Here is a 19,911-nt window from a genome sequence, read left to right on the forward strand (position 1 = left end):
ACTTCAGATATGCAGATGACACCACCCTTATGGCAGAAAGTGAAGAGGAACTCAAAGGCCTCTTGATGAAAGTGAAAGAGGAGAGTGAAAAGGTTGGCTTGAAGCTCAACCTTCAGAAAACGAAGATCGTGGCATCTGGTCCCATCACTTCATGGGAAATAGATGGGGAAACAGTGGAAACAGTGTCAGACTTTATTTTCTTGGGCTCCAAAATCACTGCAGATGCTGATTGTAGCCAGGAAATTACTCCTTGGAAGGAAAGTTATGACCAACCTAGATAGTATATTAAAAAGCAGAGACATTACTTTGCCAACAAAGGTCTGTCTAGTCAAAGCTATGGTTTTTCCCGTGGTCATGTATGGATGTGAGAGTTGGACTGTGAAGAAAGCTGATCGCCGAAGAATTGATGCTTTTGAACTGTGGTGCTGGAGATGACTCTTGAGAGTTCCTTGGACTGCAAGGAGATACAATCAGTCCATTCTAAACAAGATCAGTCCTGGGTGTTCATTAGAAGGACTGATGCTAAAGCTGAAACTGCAATACTTTGGCCACCTCATGCGACAAGTTGACTCACTGGAAAAGACTGATGCTGGGAGGGATTGGGGGTAGGAAGAGATGGGGACGACAGAGAATGAGATGGCTGGATGGCATCACCAACTCACTGGACATGAGTTTGAGTGAACTCCGGGAGTTGGTGATAGACAGCGAGGCCTGGCGTGTTGTTATTCATGGGGTCGCAAAGAGTCAGACACGACTGAGCAACTGAACTGAACTGACTATTACATTGTGTAATGTACCACAGGTTTCTTATCCATTCATCTGCAGATGGACATCTAGGTTGCTTCCATGTCCTCGCCATTATAAGCAGTGCTGCGATGAACATTGGAGTACACGTGTCTCTTTCAATTCTGTTTCCTCGGTGTGTACGCCCAGGAGTGGGATTACTGGGTCATATGGCAGTCCTATTTCCAGTTTGTTAAGGAATCTCCACACTGTTCTCCATAGTGGCTGTACTAGTTTGCATTCCCACCAACAGTGTAAGAGGGTTCCCTTTTCTCCACACCCTCTCCAGCATTTCTTGATTGTAGACTTTTGGATAGCAGCCATTCTAACTGGCATGAAATGGTACCTCATTGTGGTTTTGATTTGCATTTCTCTAATAATGAGTGATGTTGAGCATCTTTTCATGTGTTTGTTAGCCATCTGTATGTCTTCTTTGGAGAAATGTCTGTTTATTTCTTTGGCCCACTTTTTGATTGGTTCATTTACTTTTCTGGAATTGAGCTGCAGCCGTTGCTTGCATATTTTTGAGATTAATTCTTTGTCTGTTGCTTCGTTTGCTATCATTTTCTCCCATTCTGAAGGCTGTCTTTTCACCTTGTATAGTTTCCTTTGTTGTGCAGAAGCTCTTAATTTTAATTGGGTCCCATTTGTTTATTTTTACTTTTATTTCCAATATTCTGGGAGGTGGGTCATGGAAGATCCTGCTGTGATTTATGTCAGAGGGTGTTTTGCCTGTGTTCTCCTCTAGGACTTTTATAATTTCTGGTCTTACATTTAGATCTTTAATCCATTTTGAGTTTATTTTTGTGTATGGTGTTAGAAAGTGTTCTTGTTTCATTCTTTTACAAGTGGTTGACCAGTTTTCCCAGCACCACTTGTTAAAGACATTGTCTTTTCTCCGATGAATATTCTTGCTTCCTTTGTCAAAGATAAGGTGTCCATAGGTTCGTGGATTTATCTCTGGGCTTTCTGTTTTGTTCCATTGATCTATATTTCTGTCTTTGTGCCAGTACCATACTGTCTTGAGGACTGTGGCTTTGTAGTAGAGCCTGAAGTCAGGAGGGTTGATTCCTCCAGTTCCATTCTTCATTCTCAAGATTGCTTTGGCTATTCAAGATTTTTTGTATTTCCATACAAATTGTGAAATTATTTGTTCTAGTTCTCTGAAAAATACCATTGGTAGCTTGATAGGGATTGCATTGAATCTATAGATTACTTTGGGTAGTATTCTCATTTTCACTATATTGATTCTTCCAATCCATGAACACGGTATATTTCTCTATTTGTGTCCTCTTTGATTTCTTTCACCAGTGGTTTATAGTTTTCTATATATAGGTCTTTTGTTTCTTTAGGTAGATATATTCCTAAGTATTTTATTCTTTTCGTTGCAAAAGTGAATGGAATTGTTTTCTTAATTTCTCTATTTTCTCATTGTTAGTGTATAGGAATGTAAGGGATTTCTGTGTGTTGATTTTGTATCCTGCAACTTTACTATATTCATTGATTAGCTCTAGTAATTTTCTGATGGAGTCTTTAGGGTTTTCTATGAAGAGGATCATGTCATCTGCAAACAGTGAGAGTTTTGCTTCTTCTTTTCCAATCTGGATTCCTTTTATGTCTTTTTCTGCTCTGATTGCTGTGGCCAAAACTTCCAAAACTATGTTGAATAGTGGTGGTGAGAGTGGATACCCTTGTATTGTTCCTGACTTTAGGGGAATTTTTCTCCTTTGAGGATAATGTTTGCTGTGGGTTTGTCCTATATAGCTTTTATTATGTTGAGGTATGTTCCTTCTATGCCTGCTTTCTGGAGGGTTTTTTTTTTTTTTATCATAAATGGATCTTGAATTTTGTCAAAGGCTTTCTCTGCATCTATTGAGATAACCATATGGGTTTTATTTTTCAGTTTGTTAATGTGATGTATTACATTGATTGATTTGCGGATATTGAAGAATCCTTGCATCCCTGGGGTAAAACCCACTTGGTCATGATGTTTGATCTTTTTAATGTGTTGTTAGATTCTGTTTGCTAGAATTTTGTTAAGGAATTTTGCATCTATGTTCATCAGTGATATTGGCCTGTAGTTTTCTTTTTATGTGTCATCTTTGTCAGGTTTTGGTATTAGGGTGATGGTGGCCTCATAGAATGAGTTTGGAAGTTTACCTTTCTCTGCAGCTTTCTGGAACAGTTTGAGTAGGATAGGTATTAGCTCTTCCTAAAATTTTGGTAGAATTCAGCTGTGAAGCTGTCTGGTTTGGGCTTTTCCTTGCTGAAAGATTTCTGATTACAGTTTCAATTTCTGTGCTAGTGATGGCTCTATTAAGATCTTCTATTTCTTCCTGGTTCAGTTTTGGAAAATTGTACTTTTCTAAGAATTTGTCCATTTCTTCCAAGTTGTCCATTTTATTGACATATAGTTGCTGATAGTAGTCTCTTATGATCCTTTGTATTTCTGTGTTGTCTGTTGTGATTTCTCCATTTTCATTTCTAATTTTGTTGATTTGATTTTTCTCCCTTTGTTTCTTGATGAGTCTGGCTAATGGTTTGTCAATTTTATTTATCTTCTCAAAGAACCAGCTTTTGGCTTTGTTGATTTTTGCTTTGGTCTCTTTTGTTTCTTTTGCATTTATTTCTGCCCTAGTTTTTTTAAAATTTCCTTCCTTCTACTAACCCTGGGGTTCTTCATTTCTTCCTTTTCTAGTTGCTTTAGGTATAGAGTTAGGTTATTTATTTAACTTTTTTCTTGCTTCTTGAAGTAAGCCTGTATTGCTATGAACCTTCCCCTTAGCACTGCTTTTACAGTGACCCATAGGTTTTGGGTTGTTATGTTTTCATTTTCATTCGTTTCTATGCATATTTTGATTTCCTTTTTTATTTCTTCTATGATTTGTTGGTTATTCAGCAGCGTGTTGTGCCGCCTCCATATGTGGAATTTTTAATAGTTTTTCTCCTGTAGTTGAGATCTAGTCTTGCTGCATTGTGGTCAGAAAAGATGCTTGGAATGATTTCAATTCTTTTGAATTTACGAAGGCTAGATTTATTGCCCAGGATGTGATCTATCCTGGAGAAGATTCCGTGTGCGCTTGAGAAGAAGGTGAAATTCATTGTTTTGGGGTGAAATGTCCTATAGATATCAATTAGGTCTAACTGGTCTATTGTATGATTTAATGTTTGTGTTTCCTTGTTAATTTTCTGTTTTGTTTAGTTGATATATCCATAGGTGTGAGTGGGGTATTAAAGTCTCTCACTATTATTGTGTTGTTGTTAATTTCCCGTTTCATACTTGTAGCATTTGTCTTACATATTGTGGTGCTCCTATGTTGGGTGCATATATATTTATAATTGTTATATCTTCTTCTTGGGTTGATCCTTTGATCATTATGTCATGTCCTTCTTTGTCTCTTTTCACAGCCTTTGTTTTAAAGTCTATTTTATCTGATATGAGTATTGCTACTCCTGCTTTCTTTTGGTCTCTGTTTGAGTAGAATATCTTTTTCCAGCCCTTCACTTTCAGTCTGTATGTGTCCCTCGTTTTGAGGTGGGTCTCTTGTAGACAGCATATATAGGGGTCTTGTTTTTGTATCCATTCAGCCAGCCTTTGTCTTTTGGTTGGGGCGTTCAACCTATTTACATTTAAGGTAATTACTGATAAGTATGATCCCGTTGCCATTTACTTTATTGTTTTGGGTTCGAGTTTACACACGTTTTCTGTGTTTCCTGTCTAGAGAAGATCCTTTAGCATTTGTTGGAGAGCTGGTTTGGTGGTGCTGAGTTCTCTCAACTTTTGCTTGTCTTTAAAGCTTTTGATTTCTGCTTCATATTTGAATGAGATCTTTGTTGGGTACATTAATCTGGACTTTAGGTTTTTTTCTTTCAACACTTTAAGTATTCCCTGCCATTCTCTTCTGGCTTGAAGAGTTTCTGTTGAAAGATCAGCTGTTATCCTTATGGGAATCCCCTTGTGTGTTATTTGTTGTTTTTCCCTTGCTGCTTTTAATATTTGTTCTTTGTGTTTGATCTTTGTTAATTTGATTAATATGTGTCTTGGGGTGTTTCACCTTGGGTTTTTCCTGTTTGGGACTCTCTGGGTTTCTTGGACTTGGGTGATTATTTCCTTCCCCATTTTAAGGAAGTTTTCAACTATTATCTCCTCAAGTATTTTCTCATGGCCCTTCTTTTTGTCTTCTTCTTCTGGGACTCCTATGATTTGAATGTTGGGGCATTTAACATTGTCCCAGAGGCCTCTGAGGTTGTCCTCATTTCTTTTAATTATTATTTTTTCCTCCCTGTTTCATTTGTTTCCACCATTCTATCTTCTACCCCACTTATCCTAGCTTCTGCCTCCATTATTCTACTATTGGTTCCCTCCAGAGTGTTTTTGATCTCATTTATTGCATTATTCATTATGTATTGACTCTTTTTTATTTCTTCTAGGTCCTTGTTAAACATTTCTTGCATCTTCTCGATCTTTGTCTCCAGGCTATTTATGTTTAACTCCATATTGTTTTCAAGATTTTGGATCATTTTCACCATCATTATTAGGAATTCTTTATCAGGTCGATTCCTTATCTGTTCCTCTTTTGTTTGGTTTGATGGGCATTTATCCTGTTCCTTTACCTGCTGTGTATTTCTCTGCCTTTTTCATCTTATTTATATTGCTGTGTTTGGAGTGGCCTTTCCATATTCTGGCAGTTTGTGATTCCTCTTTATTGTGGAGGTTGTTTGCTGTGGGTGGGGCTGGACGGGTGGCTTGTCAAGGTTTCCTGGCTAGGGAAGCTTGTGTCGGTATTCTGGTGGGTGGATCTGGATTTCTTCTCTCTGGAGTGCAGTGAAGTGTCCAGTAGTGAGTTTTGAGGTGTCTATGGCTTTGGCGTGACTTTGGGCAGCCTGTATATTGAAGCTCAGGGCTATTTTCCTGTGTTGCTGGAGAATTTGCATAGTAATTCTTTCTCTGGAACTTGTTGGCCCTTGGATGGCGCTTGGTTTCAGTGTAGGTATGGAGGCATTTGATGAGCTCCTATCGATTAATGTTCCCTGGAGTCAGGAGTTCTCTGGTGTTCTCAGAATTTGGATTTAAGCCTCCTGCCTCTGATTTTCAGTCTTATTCTTACAGTAGCCTCAAGACTTCTCCTTCTATACAGCACCAATGATAAACATCTAGGTTAATGATGAAAAGTTTCTCCACAGTGAGGGACACCTGGAGAGGTTCACAGAGTTGCATGGAGAAGAGAAGAGGGAGGAGGGAGATAGAGGTGACCAGGAGGAGAAGAGGGGGAATCAAAAGGGGAGAGAGCAAGCTGGCCGGTAATCACTTCCCTGTGTGCTCTCCACAGCCTGAATCCCTCAGAGATGTTCACGGAGTTACACAGAGAAGAGAAGAGAAGAGGGAGGAAGGAGACTGAGGTGACCAGGAGGATAAAAGGGGGAATCAAAAGGAGAGAGACAGATCCAGCCAGTAATTAGTTCCCTAAGTGTTCTCCACAGCCCAGAACACACAAAAAGATTCACAGAGTTGGGTAAAGAAGAAAAGGGGGAGATAGAGGTAACCTGGGGGGAGAGAAAGTAGAGTCCAAAGGGGGAGAGAGCAATCCAGCCAGTAATCTCACTCCCAAGTAAAAATGGGTACTGAAGATTGGGTTCTTAAAGGTACAAAATTGATAACAAATACCAAAAAGCAAAGATTAAAAATCTAGAGTAAAGGTTGGATTCTCAAAAATACAATATTAAAAAAAACAGTCATAAAAATTATAAAATATATATATATATATGAAGTTTGCTTTAAAAATAGGGTCTTCTTTTTGCAAAGTAATAGTAGGTTATAAAGATGAAATTTAAAGTAGTATTAGAGGACTTAAAAATTTTTTTTTAATTTTTAAAATTTAAAAATGATAATAGTAAAAATATATCTAGGATTTTCCCTGGTGTTGTGGACAGTGTGGGGTCAGTTCATTTTCAGATAGTTCCTTGATCTGGCTTATACTTCTCAAGATCTGTAGGCCCCTTCTTATGTAGTCGGTGCTAACTGCAGGGTTTTAATCTATTGTACCTGTCACTTCCAAAGCGGTTCCCTCTGTTTATTTTAGCTTCTTCTGTTTGCTGGCCTCTTCAGTGTCTAATTTCTGCCCTGACACAAAGAGGCGGTGGTGGTCACTTTTTTAGGCTTACTTGTTCAGTCATGCTGTGGGGAGGGAGGAACACTGCAAACAAGTATCCCTGGCATGTGTGGGGAGTGCTCACAGTGTCTTGGCCACACTGGGTTTGCCCCCACTCACGGTGTATGTGCTTTCCCAGTGTGTGCTACACTGTTCAGGCTCTAGGTTGCTCTGCCGGGAACTGTCTGAGGCAGGTCCTGGGTTGCATGCATTTCCCAGGCCTAAGACGCTCAGGTTCAGGTTCTTGGGTAATCCACAAAGGCGCAGACTTGGTTGAGCCTGCGTTTTGTGCCCTTCCCAGGTCCAAGCAGCTCAGGTGACCAGGTGCTTGGCAAGTGCAGTTACCCTCAGTTGGGGGCTGCGACTTATTGCCTCCCCTGTCCCTGCCACTCGGTTTTCTGGGTGTACAACCGGCACGCCTTCTCAGGTGTGCCGTGTGTCTCTTCTGGAGAGCTGATCTCTGGCTGTGACCCTCCCAGCGGATGTTGACCGTCCAGAATCCCAGGAAGTCTTGGTTAGCAACGAAGCCTGCTTGCAGTTTGGTAGATGATGCCTCTCTGGGGCCGTGATTGCCCCCTTCTGGCTCTGGCTGCCCTCGCCTGCCTGTCTCCCATGGTGGATGGGCTGGTCCGCAGCCAGCTAACTCTGCTCAGTCTTTTGTTCTGTGATATTACAGAACACAGGCCTGGCGGTGTCTTGCTGCTGCTGCTGCTGCTGCTGCTAAGTCGCTTCAATAGTGTCTGACTCTGTGTGACCCCATAGATGGCAGCCCACCAGGCTCCGACATCCCTGGGATTCTCCAGGCAAGAACACTGGAGTGGGTTGCCATTTCCTTCTCCAATGTGTGACAGTGAAAAGTGAAAGTGAAGTCGCTCAGTCATGTCTGACTTATAGCAACCCCATGGACTGTAACCCACCAGGCTCCTCTGTCCATGCGAATTTCTAGGCAAGAGTACGGGAGTGGGTTAAGGCTTTTTGCGAGATAGCTATCCCACAGTCTGGGTTACTATCTCTAGTTAGTTCCCTCAGATTGCCCTCGGGGTATTCATGCCTGGTCCTTACCCTAAGCAATGCAGCCTGTGCCTCCCTGTCCAGTTCCCGCTTGCTAGTGGCTGATGCGAGCATCTGCGCTGCTTCTGAACATTTATTTCTTATGAATTATTTATTTCATAGAAAAAGCAAGAGAATTCCAGAAAAACATCTATTTATGCTTCATTGAGTACTCTTGCCTAGAAAATCCCATGGATGGAGGAGCCTGGTGGGCTGCAGTCCGTGGAGTCGCTAAGGGTCGGATACGACTGAGCGACTTCCCTTTCACTTTTCACTTTCACACATTGGAGAAGGAAATGGCAACCTACTCCAGTGTTCTTGCCTGGAGAATCCCAGGGATGGGGTAGCCTGGTGGGCTGCCATCTATGGGGTCGCACAGAGTCGGACACGACTGAAGTGACTTAGCAGCAGCAGCAGCAGCATGCTTCATTGACTATGCTAAAGCCTTTGACTGTGTGGATCACAACAAACTTGTGGAAAATTCTTAAAGAGATAGGAATACCAAACCACCTGACCTGCTTCCTGAGAAACTGTATGCAGGTCAAGAAACAACAGTTAGAACTGGACATGGAACAATCGACTGGTTCCAAATTGGGAAAGGAGTGCATCAAGGGTGTATGCTGTCGCCCTGCTTATTTAACATACGTGCAGAGTACATCATGAGAAGTGGGCTGAAGGAAGCACCAGCTGGAATCCAGATTGCCAGGAGAAATATCAATAACCTCAGATACGCAGATGACACCACCCTTATGGCAGACAGCAAAGAGGAACTAAAGAGCCTCTTGATGAAAGTGAAAGAGGAGAGTGAAAAAGCTGGCTTAAAACTCAACATTCAAAAAACGAAGATCATGGCATCTAGTCCCATTACTTCATGGCAAATAGATGAGGAAACAATGGAAACAGTGACGGCCTTTATTTTCTTGAGCTCCAAAAGAACTTGCTTCTTGGAAGAAAAGCTATGACAAACCTAGACTGCATATTAAAAGCATAGACGTTACTTTACCGATAAAGGTTCATATAGTCAAAGTATGGTTTTTCCAGTAGTCATGTATGGATGTGAGAGTTGGACTATAAAGAAGGCTAAGCACAAAAGAATTGATGCTTTTGAACGGTGGTGTTGGAGAAGACACTTGAGAGTCCCATGGACTGCAAAGAGATCAAACCAGTCAATCCTAAAGGAAATCAATACTGAATATTCATTGGAAGGACTAATGCTGAAGCTGAAGCTCCACTACTTTGGCCAGCTGATGCAAAGAGCCAACTCATTGGAAAGACCCTGATGCTGCAAATGATTGAGGGCAGGAGGAAAAGGGGACGACAGAGGATGAGACAGTTGGATGGCATCACCAGCTCAATGGATGTAAATTTGAGCAAGCTCCAGGAGATGGTGAAGGACAGGGTAGCCTGGCATTGCATCAGTCCATGGGGTTGCAAAGAGTCGGACACAACTGAGCGACTGAACAACAAGGTGGTTTAAATAGTGACATTTATTTCTCATGGTTCTGGAAGCTAGAAAGCCCAAGATGAAGGTGCTTGCCGATCTAGCGTCTGGTGAGGGCCCATTTCCTGATTTGTTGCTGGCTGTCTTCTCACTATGTCCTCGCATGGTGGAGAGCAGAGAGAGAAACAAGCTGTCTTCTTATAAGGATGCTGTTCCCATCTGGAGGGCCCTCTCTCCCAATGCTGTTTCATTAGGTATTAGGGTTTCAGCATACGAGTTTTGAGGGGATGCAAACATGCAGTCCATAACAGAGAGGATCCTGTCAAATTGCATTGGATGACTACAAGAAATGGTTTTCACAGAAACTAGTCTTTCTTTTCCCATCAGTCTCAGAGATAGTTCCTATACCTTTGGGTTGTGGTGTGGATTGTGGTGGTGAAGAAGACTCTTGAGAGTCCCTTGGACTGCAAGCAGATTAAACCAGTCAATCCGAAAGGAAGTCAACCCTGAATATTCATTGGAAGGACTGATACTGAAGCTGAAGTTCCAATACTTTGGCCACCTGATGCAAAGAGCTGACTCGTTAGAAAAGACCCTGATGCTGGGAAAGACTGAAGGCAAAAAGAGAAGAGGATGACAGAGGACGGGGTGATTGGATGGCCTCATCAGCTCAGTGGACATAAGTTTGAGCAAACTCTTGCAAATAGTGGAGGACAGGGAAGCCTGGCATGCTCAAATCCACAGGATCACAAGACTAAACAACAACATGCCATTAGGCACCTTGTGGTATAAGTTGTCTGGCCACACATTTCCAGTACTAGCTAGAGATTAGATTTCTTGGGTTATCGGGGACCAGCCTCGATATGGCCCAGGGTATCCTCGGGATGAATGGCGTCGGCGTCAGCGAGAGAGAGAGAGAGAGACAGGGGCTGATGATTCCTTGGTTTACGCAGGAAACCAATAAAACCCCAGCACGGGGTTTGCTCTGTTTATGTAGGCCGCAGGCGCCCTCTCGAATCACTGGAGGCACCCCACCAGGGCACCCCCTCGAGTGGGTCTTAGAAGCCCAGGCAGATAAGTAAACGCAGAGGGCCCAGGGCTCCAAGGATCTCAACCAGAAAAAGGAGAATAGAGAAAAGGACGGAAAAAGAGAAAGAACGACACGGGGAGACCAAGCTTCAGTGAGCAAGGCCCAAAACTTTATTTTCCAGTGCTGCTTTTATACCCTAAGTTGTGCACATAAAAAATAGAGAAAGGGAGGTATAGAGTCACGCCAAAATCACGCGGGGTCAGCAGTCTTGACCCTTATCAGGATCAGGGCTAATTTTTGTATGTCTCGTGATATACAAAAGTTTTGGGTGGTTTACATCATCTTCTGGCCAGGAGGCCTGCTAACAGTTTATGGCCCTCTCTCCTAACAAAGGTTAGTTAGCTAGAAAAAGTCTTATATTCTTTTAAGGTGATTTTCCTAAAGTCAGGTGCTAGACACATGACAAAGTTACATTCCTATAAGGCACAGGTGTAGTGAGCTACAAGAAAGGAATTTATTAACTTAAGATCTGATGTGGTTAAATCAAAGGCTACTACTTATTTTCTCTATATGTGATTAATATATTTCCAAGGATACAATAGATAGAGGAAACTTTGCAGCAAGCCTTGATTCAACAATGAAATCTTTTTTAGTACTATCCTAATGATTTTAACTTCTTCAACAAATTCCTGTATTTTAGAATATTAGGCTTTCTGTCCTTGCATGGCTGGGAGGCTGTAAACAGTCACATTCGTAGTTGTAAGAGCCCGGACAAACTTGTCATGCAAGTTAGAAAGCTATCAGAGGGGCTTGGATTGGAACACTCCTATTAAGCCGAGGAGAACTTTTTAACTACAGCTCTGAATTAATGTTTTCAGAGAAAGGTGGTTGGGGGGAAGCCCCCGTAAGTATTAGAGGACTTGGTAAGAGGCGTAAGATAGTAAGGCAGTCAGACTCCAGTTTTCTTTGGGGTAGATGCTCAGGTAAGTCCAGGGGGTTCCTCGAGTCCTGATTAGCCTTTGCCCGTCAGGCCTCTTCCCCAAATGACCTTTGCCACGGGTAGGATTTCCCTCGCTGGCTCCTGGCATTGGGTGTATTAAGTTAATACTTGTCCAACTTTCTCTAGCTTCCAAATTTGATGACATTTTTCTCTCTTCTGTTTTTCTGATTTGTATCTTTCTCTTAAAAAAAATTCCTTCCCTAAATTTTTATTGACCTATGGAAGTAAAAAATAAAATTAGAAACATGTGTTCAACTGCTGTTTTAACCCAGAAATCCCTGGGAGCTCACTTCTTGACTTGTAGACAGTAGGCATTTTCTTTTCATTTGTTGCTGAATTCCTGAAATGTATCCTGCATTTAGCTCTAGTTGCTCTGATAACTCAGATTATTCATATTATTGTATTCTGATCAGGTCCTGTGTTCATATGACTAAAAACCTAGAGTGTCATGATTTTTGGCAGATTCTTAAATTCAGTCATTCAGTTTACCCTAAGTTTGCTTTTTGTTCTTAGCAGCACTCCATTGTAATGCAGATAGAAGGCTTCTATCAACAGTCTAGAAACAACTTGAAATGAAAATGAATTATCTATATCTATCTATACTCCATTTGCGTGGGAGAAGTGGAAAGATAATCAATTCATGGATGTCTTTTTAAAATGAAAGCCACATTTCTTCCCTTCATGGTTGTGAAAATTTGACCCATCTTTTGATTGAGCAACGATTTAAAGTTCTTGGTTATACATTGCAGATTTAAATTAAGATTTCAAAATGCAGTTGTTAATTTGAAAATAATGACCTCATCAAATGGTAAGCTTGTTTTGGCTTCATATTTGATTTATAGGTTGGTAAGAAAAGAATTGTATTTAAAAAATTCAGAAGTTATGTTCACAATAAAAGCATATAGATGAAAATTAGCCTCTTTCTTCCATAAACTTCACCAGAGTCTAGTTTACCCTGTTAGAGGCAATTGGCCATATTAAATTTACTGTTTATGTCTTGAAAAATGATCTGTGTGAATATAATCATGTATATAGTATGTGAGCTTTTTTATGCTAACAAGATCATAATATGTATGTGCCTTATTTTAACTGTGTATTTCTGAAGATTATACCATATCAGCATAGATAGAGCTCCCTTATCCTTTTATTATTTTTTTGTAGAAATAGAATAAATACAGGGAAGTACACAAACACGCATATAGTTAAGTGAATCAGCAGAGAACAAAAACCTATCAGGTAACCACCACCTGGCTAGCCAAGCAGTCAGACGTTCCTAACCCTACATGTTCCCTCCAAGTTACTACCATCTCTCTCCCTCAAAGGAAGCCTCTTCCAATTGATATATCCTTCTCTTTCCTTTAGTTTTAGTACCTAAGTATAAATCCTTAAACCTTATAGTTTTGCATGTTTAGAATTTTTTGCCTGGGTTAGAATATCTGGCAATTTAAATCATGCAAATTTAGCAGTGATTTAAAATTCTTGATTCTACAGGAATTGTTTTGTCTGGCATATCTAGTGCTTTCTATTTGTCCCATTTATTTTTTATTTTTTTTCCTCTCTAAGAGTTTCTTCTTTCTGGCTTTATCAAAAATTTATTACTCATTTTTTTCTTTACTACCTTGAAAGTTACACAGTCTGGTAACCAGTAAACTGGTTAACCATAAAATTATGACATACATTTTTGGTTTTCAAATCCTTGTATTCATTGGTATTTACCTTCTTCATGGGCAATGCAAGAACCTGAGGCTCCTTTTAGATATATCAACTCTTTAGTCTCCTCTGATTAGCCCCTCTCTCTTGGGGCTTCCCTCATGGCTCAGCTGGTAAATTATCTGCCTGCAATGCAGTTGACCCAGCTTTGATTTCTGGGTCAGGGAGATCCCCAGGAGAAGTAAATGACAATCCACTCCAGTATTCTTGCCTGGAGAATCCCATGGACAGAGGAGCCTGACAGGCTACAGTCCACGGGATTGCAAGAGTCGGACACGACTTAGTGACTGAACCACCACCACCTAAACTTTTAAGCCATTATTGTTATGTCCTTTAGTTCTGCTTATATTTTGAACACTATCATCATTGTCATTATCATCACTGTCAGTTTACTTCTTTAAATTCATGTTTTCATTGCTCTTCATTCCATTCTGAATCTGGATCTCCTGGTACTATTTTCCTTCTGCTGCAAAGCATGTCTTTAGTATCTTTCTTAGTGCAGATCTACTGGCTACAAATTCTGATTTGTGTGTCTTAAAATTATTTATTTCACTCATTGAAATATTATTTTGCTAAACTTCTGATTCTAGGTTGGGAGTTATTTTCTTTTAATATTTTGAGCATATTATTTTGTGTTTTCTGGTTTCTATTAACTTTATTAAAAGCTAACTATCTGCCTAATTGTTGTTCCTTTGAAGGCAATCTGCCTTTGTTTATATCCAGCTGCTTTAAAACTTTTTCTTTGGTTTTTTAAATTTCACATTTGGGTCCCCTCCAGTATTCTTGCCTGGAGAATCCCATGGACAGAGGAGCCTGACAGGCTACAGTCCACGGGATTGCAAGAGTCGGACACGACTTTTTATTCTGTTTAGAATTATTTTGGCTTCTAAGTCTGTATATTGATGTCTTTCATTTTTGGAAAATTTTTATCTATTATCTCTTCAAATAATTATTTTTGCCCATTCTTTCTCCCTCCCCAGAATTCCACTTATATAGTACCTTCTCACTGTATCTTCAGTTTCTTCCTTTCTAATCTCACTCTCTCATTTTTCTTTGCTTCATTTGGGATAGTTCTTTCAAGCCAATCAGTATCCAGGCTACTCATTCCTTTTGGCTGTCTAAACGGGTGTTAAATCAATTTATTAAATTGTCACCAATTTTGGTTATTATTTTCCAGTTCTTGTAATTTCTATTTATGGTTTTCAACCCTTTACCAAAATTCTCCACCTTGTCCTATCTCCTTAATCTAAGTAAGTATGGTTATTTTAATATTTCTGTCTAAAAACTCCAACCTTTAAGGTACTTATGAGTTCTATTTGCTGTTTATTATCTTGTCTCTGAGTGCCTAGTTATTTTTTATTGTGTCCCAGAAACTGTATTTGCAAAAATGTTGTAGAAATGATTTTCAGCTTGGGATAATATCTTCCTGTAAAGAAGATCTGTGTCTTTTTTTTTTTTTTTTAAGTCATATGGGGATACCAGTACTCTGAAATAACCTTAATCTCATTTCCTCCACAGCATGTAGAAGAGTACAAATGCCACACAAGATGCGATGGTGATACTTCTTTTGAATGATGCTGAAGTATCTTCTGTGGTAGGTTGGGAGATAAACAGATTTTAGTATAGTCTATGCTGGCTATTTGTTTAATACTTAGCTGTGTACCAGGTAGACAGATTTTAGTATAGTCTGTGCTGGCTGTTTGTTTAATACTTCACTGTGTACCAAGTAGTATTTTAAGTGTTTTTGAATATCATTCAACAGTTCTTATAAAAATGATTCCAAGATGGCTATTACTATTATCCCTATGTTATAGATGTAAAATTGGACAAAGAGGAGTTGGGTAATTTAGCCAATGATACATGGCTTTAAATGGAAAACCTGAGCTCTGAATCCAAGTAATCTAATTCTAGAGTCTCTGATCCTAACCAATATGATAGAAAACTTTCTTTAGGAGAAAAAACTGCCGGGTATTGTTAGTACCAATTTCTCTGAGCTCCTTTTACTCAGTTCCTGGATGCTGAATATATTGAACCAAATGGCAAACACTATTAACAGAATTACTTAAGTTTTTCTAAGGGCAGGTTTTATGAATGGTCACTAGGCTAAGTTAAAGAAACTGATTTGGTAATAAATAATGCTGTTGAGGTGCATTTGAGCCTATACTACTATATTATTCTAGGAAATGACAAAATTAGGAATTATGTGGGGAAGGGCAGTTAGGACTCAGCCTCTTGACTTTGTTTAATGATTATAAATTTCAACTTAAAATGCATTCTCTGTTATTTTGGCAGCAGTGCTGGTGTTTAGAAGAAAATCACAATAGGATTGTTGTGTGGGTGAGGGGGCTCATTAAAGAGGTCTCGTTCTATGTAAACTCACTGCTACGGTTCGGAGTTGGGAGGGAGCAGAATGAACAGTGGGTTAACTGTGTGGCCTCTGTAGACTCCTTCGCACTGAGACTAGACAGAAAAACTGCCTCTCAGAACTCAGAATCTTTGCTTGATTCATGCGTGGGATTTGTTTATTGTGTTTCTTTTCACAACGACTGCTCAGCCTGCTTCAGCATGAGCAGTTGGCTTGGTACCCAGAGAGTGTTTGATTAGCTAAGTTAGGAAGCAAGATGCCATACACTGTAGAGGAAATGTATCCTGGATAAATGTAGATCATTTAGTCAAATTGCTAGACTCTCAGCATGCTCTGGCTTCCCTGGGAGAAAATGCCATAGGAACTTTCTTAGAAACATAGGAAAACAGAACTTATTTTCAAGGAACCTGAAGAGCATGACCTAACATACGATCCAGGGCCAGCCAATATGACCTTCGAGGGAAAGATGCAATAAGAAAATGACCACAGTGACCCATGAAACTAATCCTACAGAGGGCTTTTGAATCAGAACTCCTCCTGAAACCAGATTTCAGTCTAATCATAGCCATCAGGAGATGGGGAAGAGGAACAAATTATGGTCTTTGGGATGACTGCACTGCTTATCAGTATAAATTTATGCTTATTTATTTGATGGACAGAGGACCAAAATATTTTCAGTAGGACTAAATGTACTTTGGAAGGCTCTGAACTTAAAGCGGGGAGAAAGAATTCATTGCCTCATAATACTGAGAATAATAAGCATGGGACTAAATTAAACCTGACTGGATCCAGAGGCTGAGAAGATACCACTGCTGCCCTTGCACCATCCAATCTACCTTTGCTCTCTGCTCCTCTCTTTATGGGCTTATTAACTCCTGCTGCATATGTGCTTCTCCTGTGGTACTAGAGAAGAGGAACACAGGTGTGTTTCTCTCTCTAGATTAGTCAGGCCTGGGACAAGTGTTGCATTGGTTACCTACTGATGCATAACAAATAACCCCCCAACTCAGCAGCTTAAAACAACAAACATTTATCATCTCACACAGTTTCTGAGAGTGAGAAATCTAGAAGCAGCTTGAAAGTGAAAGTCACTTAGTCATGTCTGACTCTTTATGACCCCATGGCCTATACAGTCCATGGAATTCTCCAGGCCAGAATACTGGAGTGGGTAGCCCTTCCTTCTCCAGGGAATCTTCCCAACCCAGTGATCAAACCCAGGTCTCCCGCATTTCAGGCAGATTCTTTACCAACTGAGCCACAATGGAAGCCCAGAAGCGGTTTAGCTAGATGTTTCTGGCTGCAGGTCTCCCATTGGATTGCAGTTAAGATGTAAAATGTTGGCCAGGGCTGCAGTCATCTGAAGAAGCTGGATAAACTGCTTCCAGGCTCATTCCTGTGGTTGCTGGTTGGGCGAGTCATTTACTTGTCACGTAGATCTCTCCACAGAGGCTTCTCATATAGTGTGACAGCTGGCTTCCTGCAGAGCAAACAATCAGGGAGCAAGAGAAACCAAACTGGAGGACACACAGTTCTTCTATAACCCAATTAGGAACATATCATTTCTGCAGTATTCTATTGGTAAGACAGACCTGTGCCGGTCCAATGTAGGATACGAGAGTCTGATCACTGAGGGTCATTCAAAGGCCGGCTCTCACAGTGGTCAAACTCTCTGATGGCCCCGGGATTTTTGCTTGCTGGTATACACTCTCTGTAGGATTCCCTTTGAATGTGGACTGGGTCTGTGAACATGATTTGGTAGTCACAGTCTTGATTAGAATAACTCTGACAAAGTTGATTTTTTTCTTGATTTGCAGTTGATTTTGAGGTAACCAAGAGACAGAATTCTGAGTGGGCCTGACCCTAAGCAGTGAGTCCTTTAGCAGCGGCTCAGAACCTTGAAGCAGGAAGCTATGTTCCTGCTGGCCTTGAAGCAGCAGACCACCCTGTGGTGGAGAGGACCGTGTGCCAGGGGATGGTGGGGGCGGGGGGCGGGGTGCCTCAGCACTATAGCTGCAAGGAGCCAGATTCCACTGACAGTCAGTGATCGTGGAAAATGACTACAGGCTTCAGATGAGATAGCAGCCCCTGCTGACAACCTTGACTGCAGCTGGGTGATACCCTGAGCACAAAATTCTGTTAAGCTATTGTGACTGTGAGATAATACAAGTGTGTTGTTCTAAGTTACTAAATGTGTGGTATTTGTTATGCAGCCTAGGACCTAACACAGGTGCCTATCTGTGAAAGTCGAAGGGCCAGATGGGTGTCACCTCTCTTAATCTCTCCTCATATTGTGAATTAGGAAGATCCCCAAAGAGGGAAAGATGCTATTAGAGAAATGACACAGTGGCAAGGACTGCTGGCAGAACAAATTAACTCTCAGAGTTTATTAGAATATTTCAAGCCTGGAGACCCTATTCATTTGAAGGTTATCCTTCAAACAATATCCTCCACTGACATCTAAAACATTGTTCTCAAATGTGATCTCTGTGCAACCTGCGGTGGAACCCTCTGGAGTGTTTGTGAAAATGTAGCCCTCACTCCAGATACAGTGAGTCCATCTCTGGGATGGGTTGGGGGGATGCATCTAGCTTAGGGTTATGCATGATTTTTACTTATCATTTCACAGAGTTTTTTTCTTGGGAAGATTTTTGTAATCAGAAAACAGAAACGAATCATGGTAAAATCCTGACTTGCATTATAAATTTCATAGGAGAGCTTCCTATAATATGAAATATCAATCCAGCATTTAAATCATCTGATAAACAAGGTACCTTTATATACTGTATTTTATTTCTCCATATTATTTTTCTAATCTTCCCTCAATTGGACATTTAAATTTGTTTCCATTTCTTCACTGTAACAGAAAGTTCTATCCATACATCTTCAGTTCAGTAGCTCAGTAGTGTCCGACTCTTTGTGACCCCATGAATCACAGAACGCAAGGCCTCCCTGTCCATCACCAACTCCCGGAGTTCACTCAAAGTCATGTCCATCGAGTCGGTGATGCCATCCAGCCATCTCATTCTCTGTCATCCACTTCTCCTCCTGCCCCCAATCCTTCCCAGAATCAGAGTCTTTTTCCAGGTGAGTCAACTCGTCGCATGAGGTGGCCAAAGTATTGGAGTTTCAGCTTTAGCATCAGTCCTTTCAGTGAACACCCAGGATTGATCTTCTTTAGAATGGACTGGTTGGATCTCCTTGCAGTTCAAGGGACTCTCAAGAGTCTTCTCCAGCACCACAGTTCAAAAGCATCAATTCTTCAGCAATCAGCTTTCTTCACAGTCCAACTCTCACATCCATGCATGACCACGGGAAAAACCATAGCCTTGACTAAACGGACCTTTGTTGGCAAAGTAATGTCTCTGCTTTTTAATATGCTATCTAGGTTGGTCATAACTTTCCTTCCAAGGAGTAAGCGTCTTTTAATTTCATGGCTGCAATCAGCATCCACAGTGATTTCGGAGCCCAAAAAAATAAAGTCTGACACTGTCTCCACTGTTTTCCCGTCTATTTCCCATGAAGTGATGGGACCAGATGCCATGATCTTCATTTTCTGAATGTTGAGCTTCAAGCCAACCTTTTCACTCTCCTCTTTCACTTTCATCAAGAGGCTTTTGAGTTCCTCTTCACTTTCTGCCATAAGTGTGGTGTCATCTGCATATCTGAGGTTATTGATATTTCTCCCAGCAATCTTGATTCCAGCTTGTGCTTCTTCCAGCCCAGCGTTCCTCATGATGTACTCTGCATATAAGTTAAATAAGCAGGGTGTTATATCTATGATTATTATCAGTTCAGTCACTCAGTCATGTCTGACTCTTTGTGACCCCATGGACTGCAGCATGCCAGGCTTCCCTGTCCATCTTCAACTCCCAGAGCTTGCTCAAACTTACGTCCATTGAGTCCATGATGCCATCCAACAGTCTCATCCTCTGTCATCCACTTCTCCTGCCTTCAATCTTTCCCAGCATCAGGGTCTTTTCCAATGAGTCACTTCTTGGCATCAGTGGTCAAAGATTGGAGTTTCAGCTTGAGCATCAGTCCTTCCAATGAATATTCAGGACTGATTTCCCTTAGGATTGACTGGTTTGATCTCCTTGCAGTCCAAGGGACTCTCAACAGTCTTCTCCAACACCACAGTTCAAAAACATCAATTCTTTGGCACTCAGCTTTCTTTATAGTCCAACTCTCACACCCATACATGACCACGGGAAAAACTATAGCTTTGACTAGACGGACCTTTGTCAATAATGTCTCTACTTTTTGATATGCTGTCTAGGTTTGTCATAGCTTTTCTTCCAAGGAGCAAGTGTCTTTTCATTTCATGGCTGCAGTTACCATCTGCAGTGATTTTGGAGCCCCCCAAAATAAAGTCTGTCACTGTTT

At 40.9% G+C, this 19,911-nt stretch overlaps 1 protein-coding gene across 4 annotated transcripts in view; it reads left to right on the top strand.

Annotated features, from left to right (window-relative positions):
• The window catches only part of HHLA2 (HHLA2 member of B7 family), a 178,764-nt gene that overhangs the window by 112,975 nt on the left and 45,878 nt on the right, over positions 1-19,911 (top strand). For all 4 annotated transcript variants that reach the window (XM_088836787.1, XM_088836792.1, XM_088836794.1 and 1 more), the window contains one exon: positions 14,682-14,757. Coding sequence is in view for 1 of the 4 variants with exons in the window: in XM_088836799.1 (XP_088692925.1) it covers positions 14,735-14,757 (23 nt within the window). In the remaining 3 variants the exon portion in view is untranslated. The remainder of the gene's footprint in view (positions 1-14,681; positions 14,758-19,911) is intronic.

The sequence above is a fragment of the Moschus berezovskii genome, chromosome 1 (genome assembly GCF_049115385.1).
Source record: "Moschus berezovskii isolate FMDL1 chromosome 1, NW_MosBer_1.0, whole genome shotgun sequence".
Taxonomy (NCBI): domain Eukaryota; kingdom Metazoa; phylum Chordata; class Mammalia; order Artiodactyla; family Moschidae; genus Moschus; species Moschus berezovskii.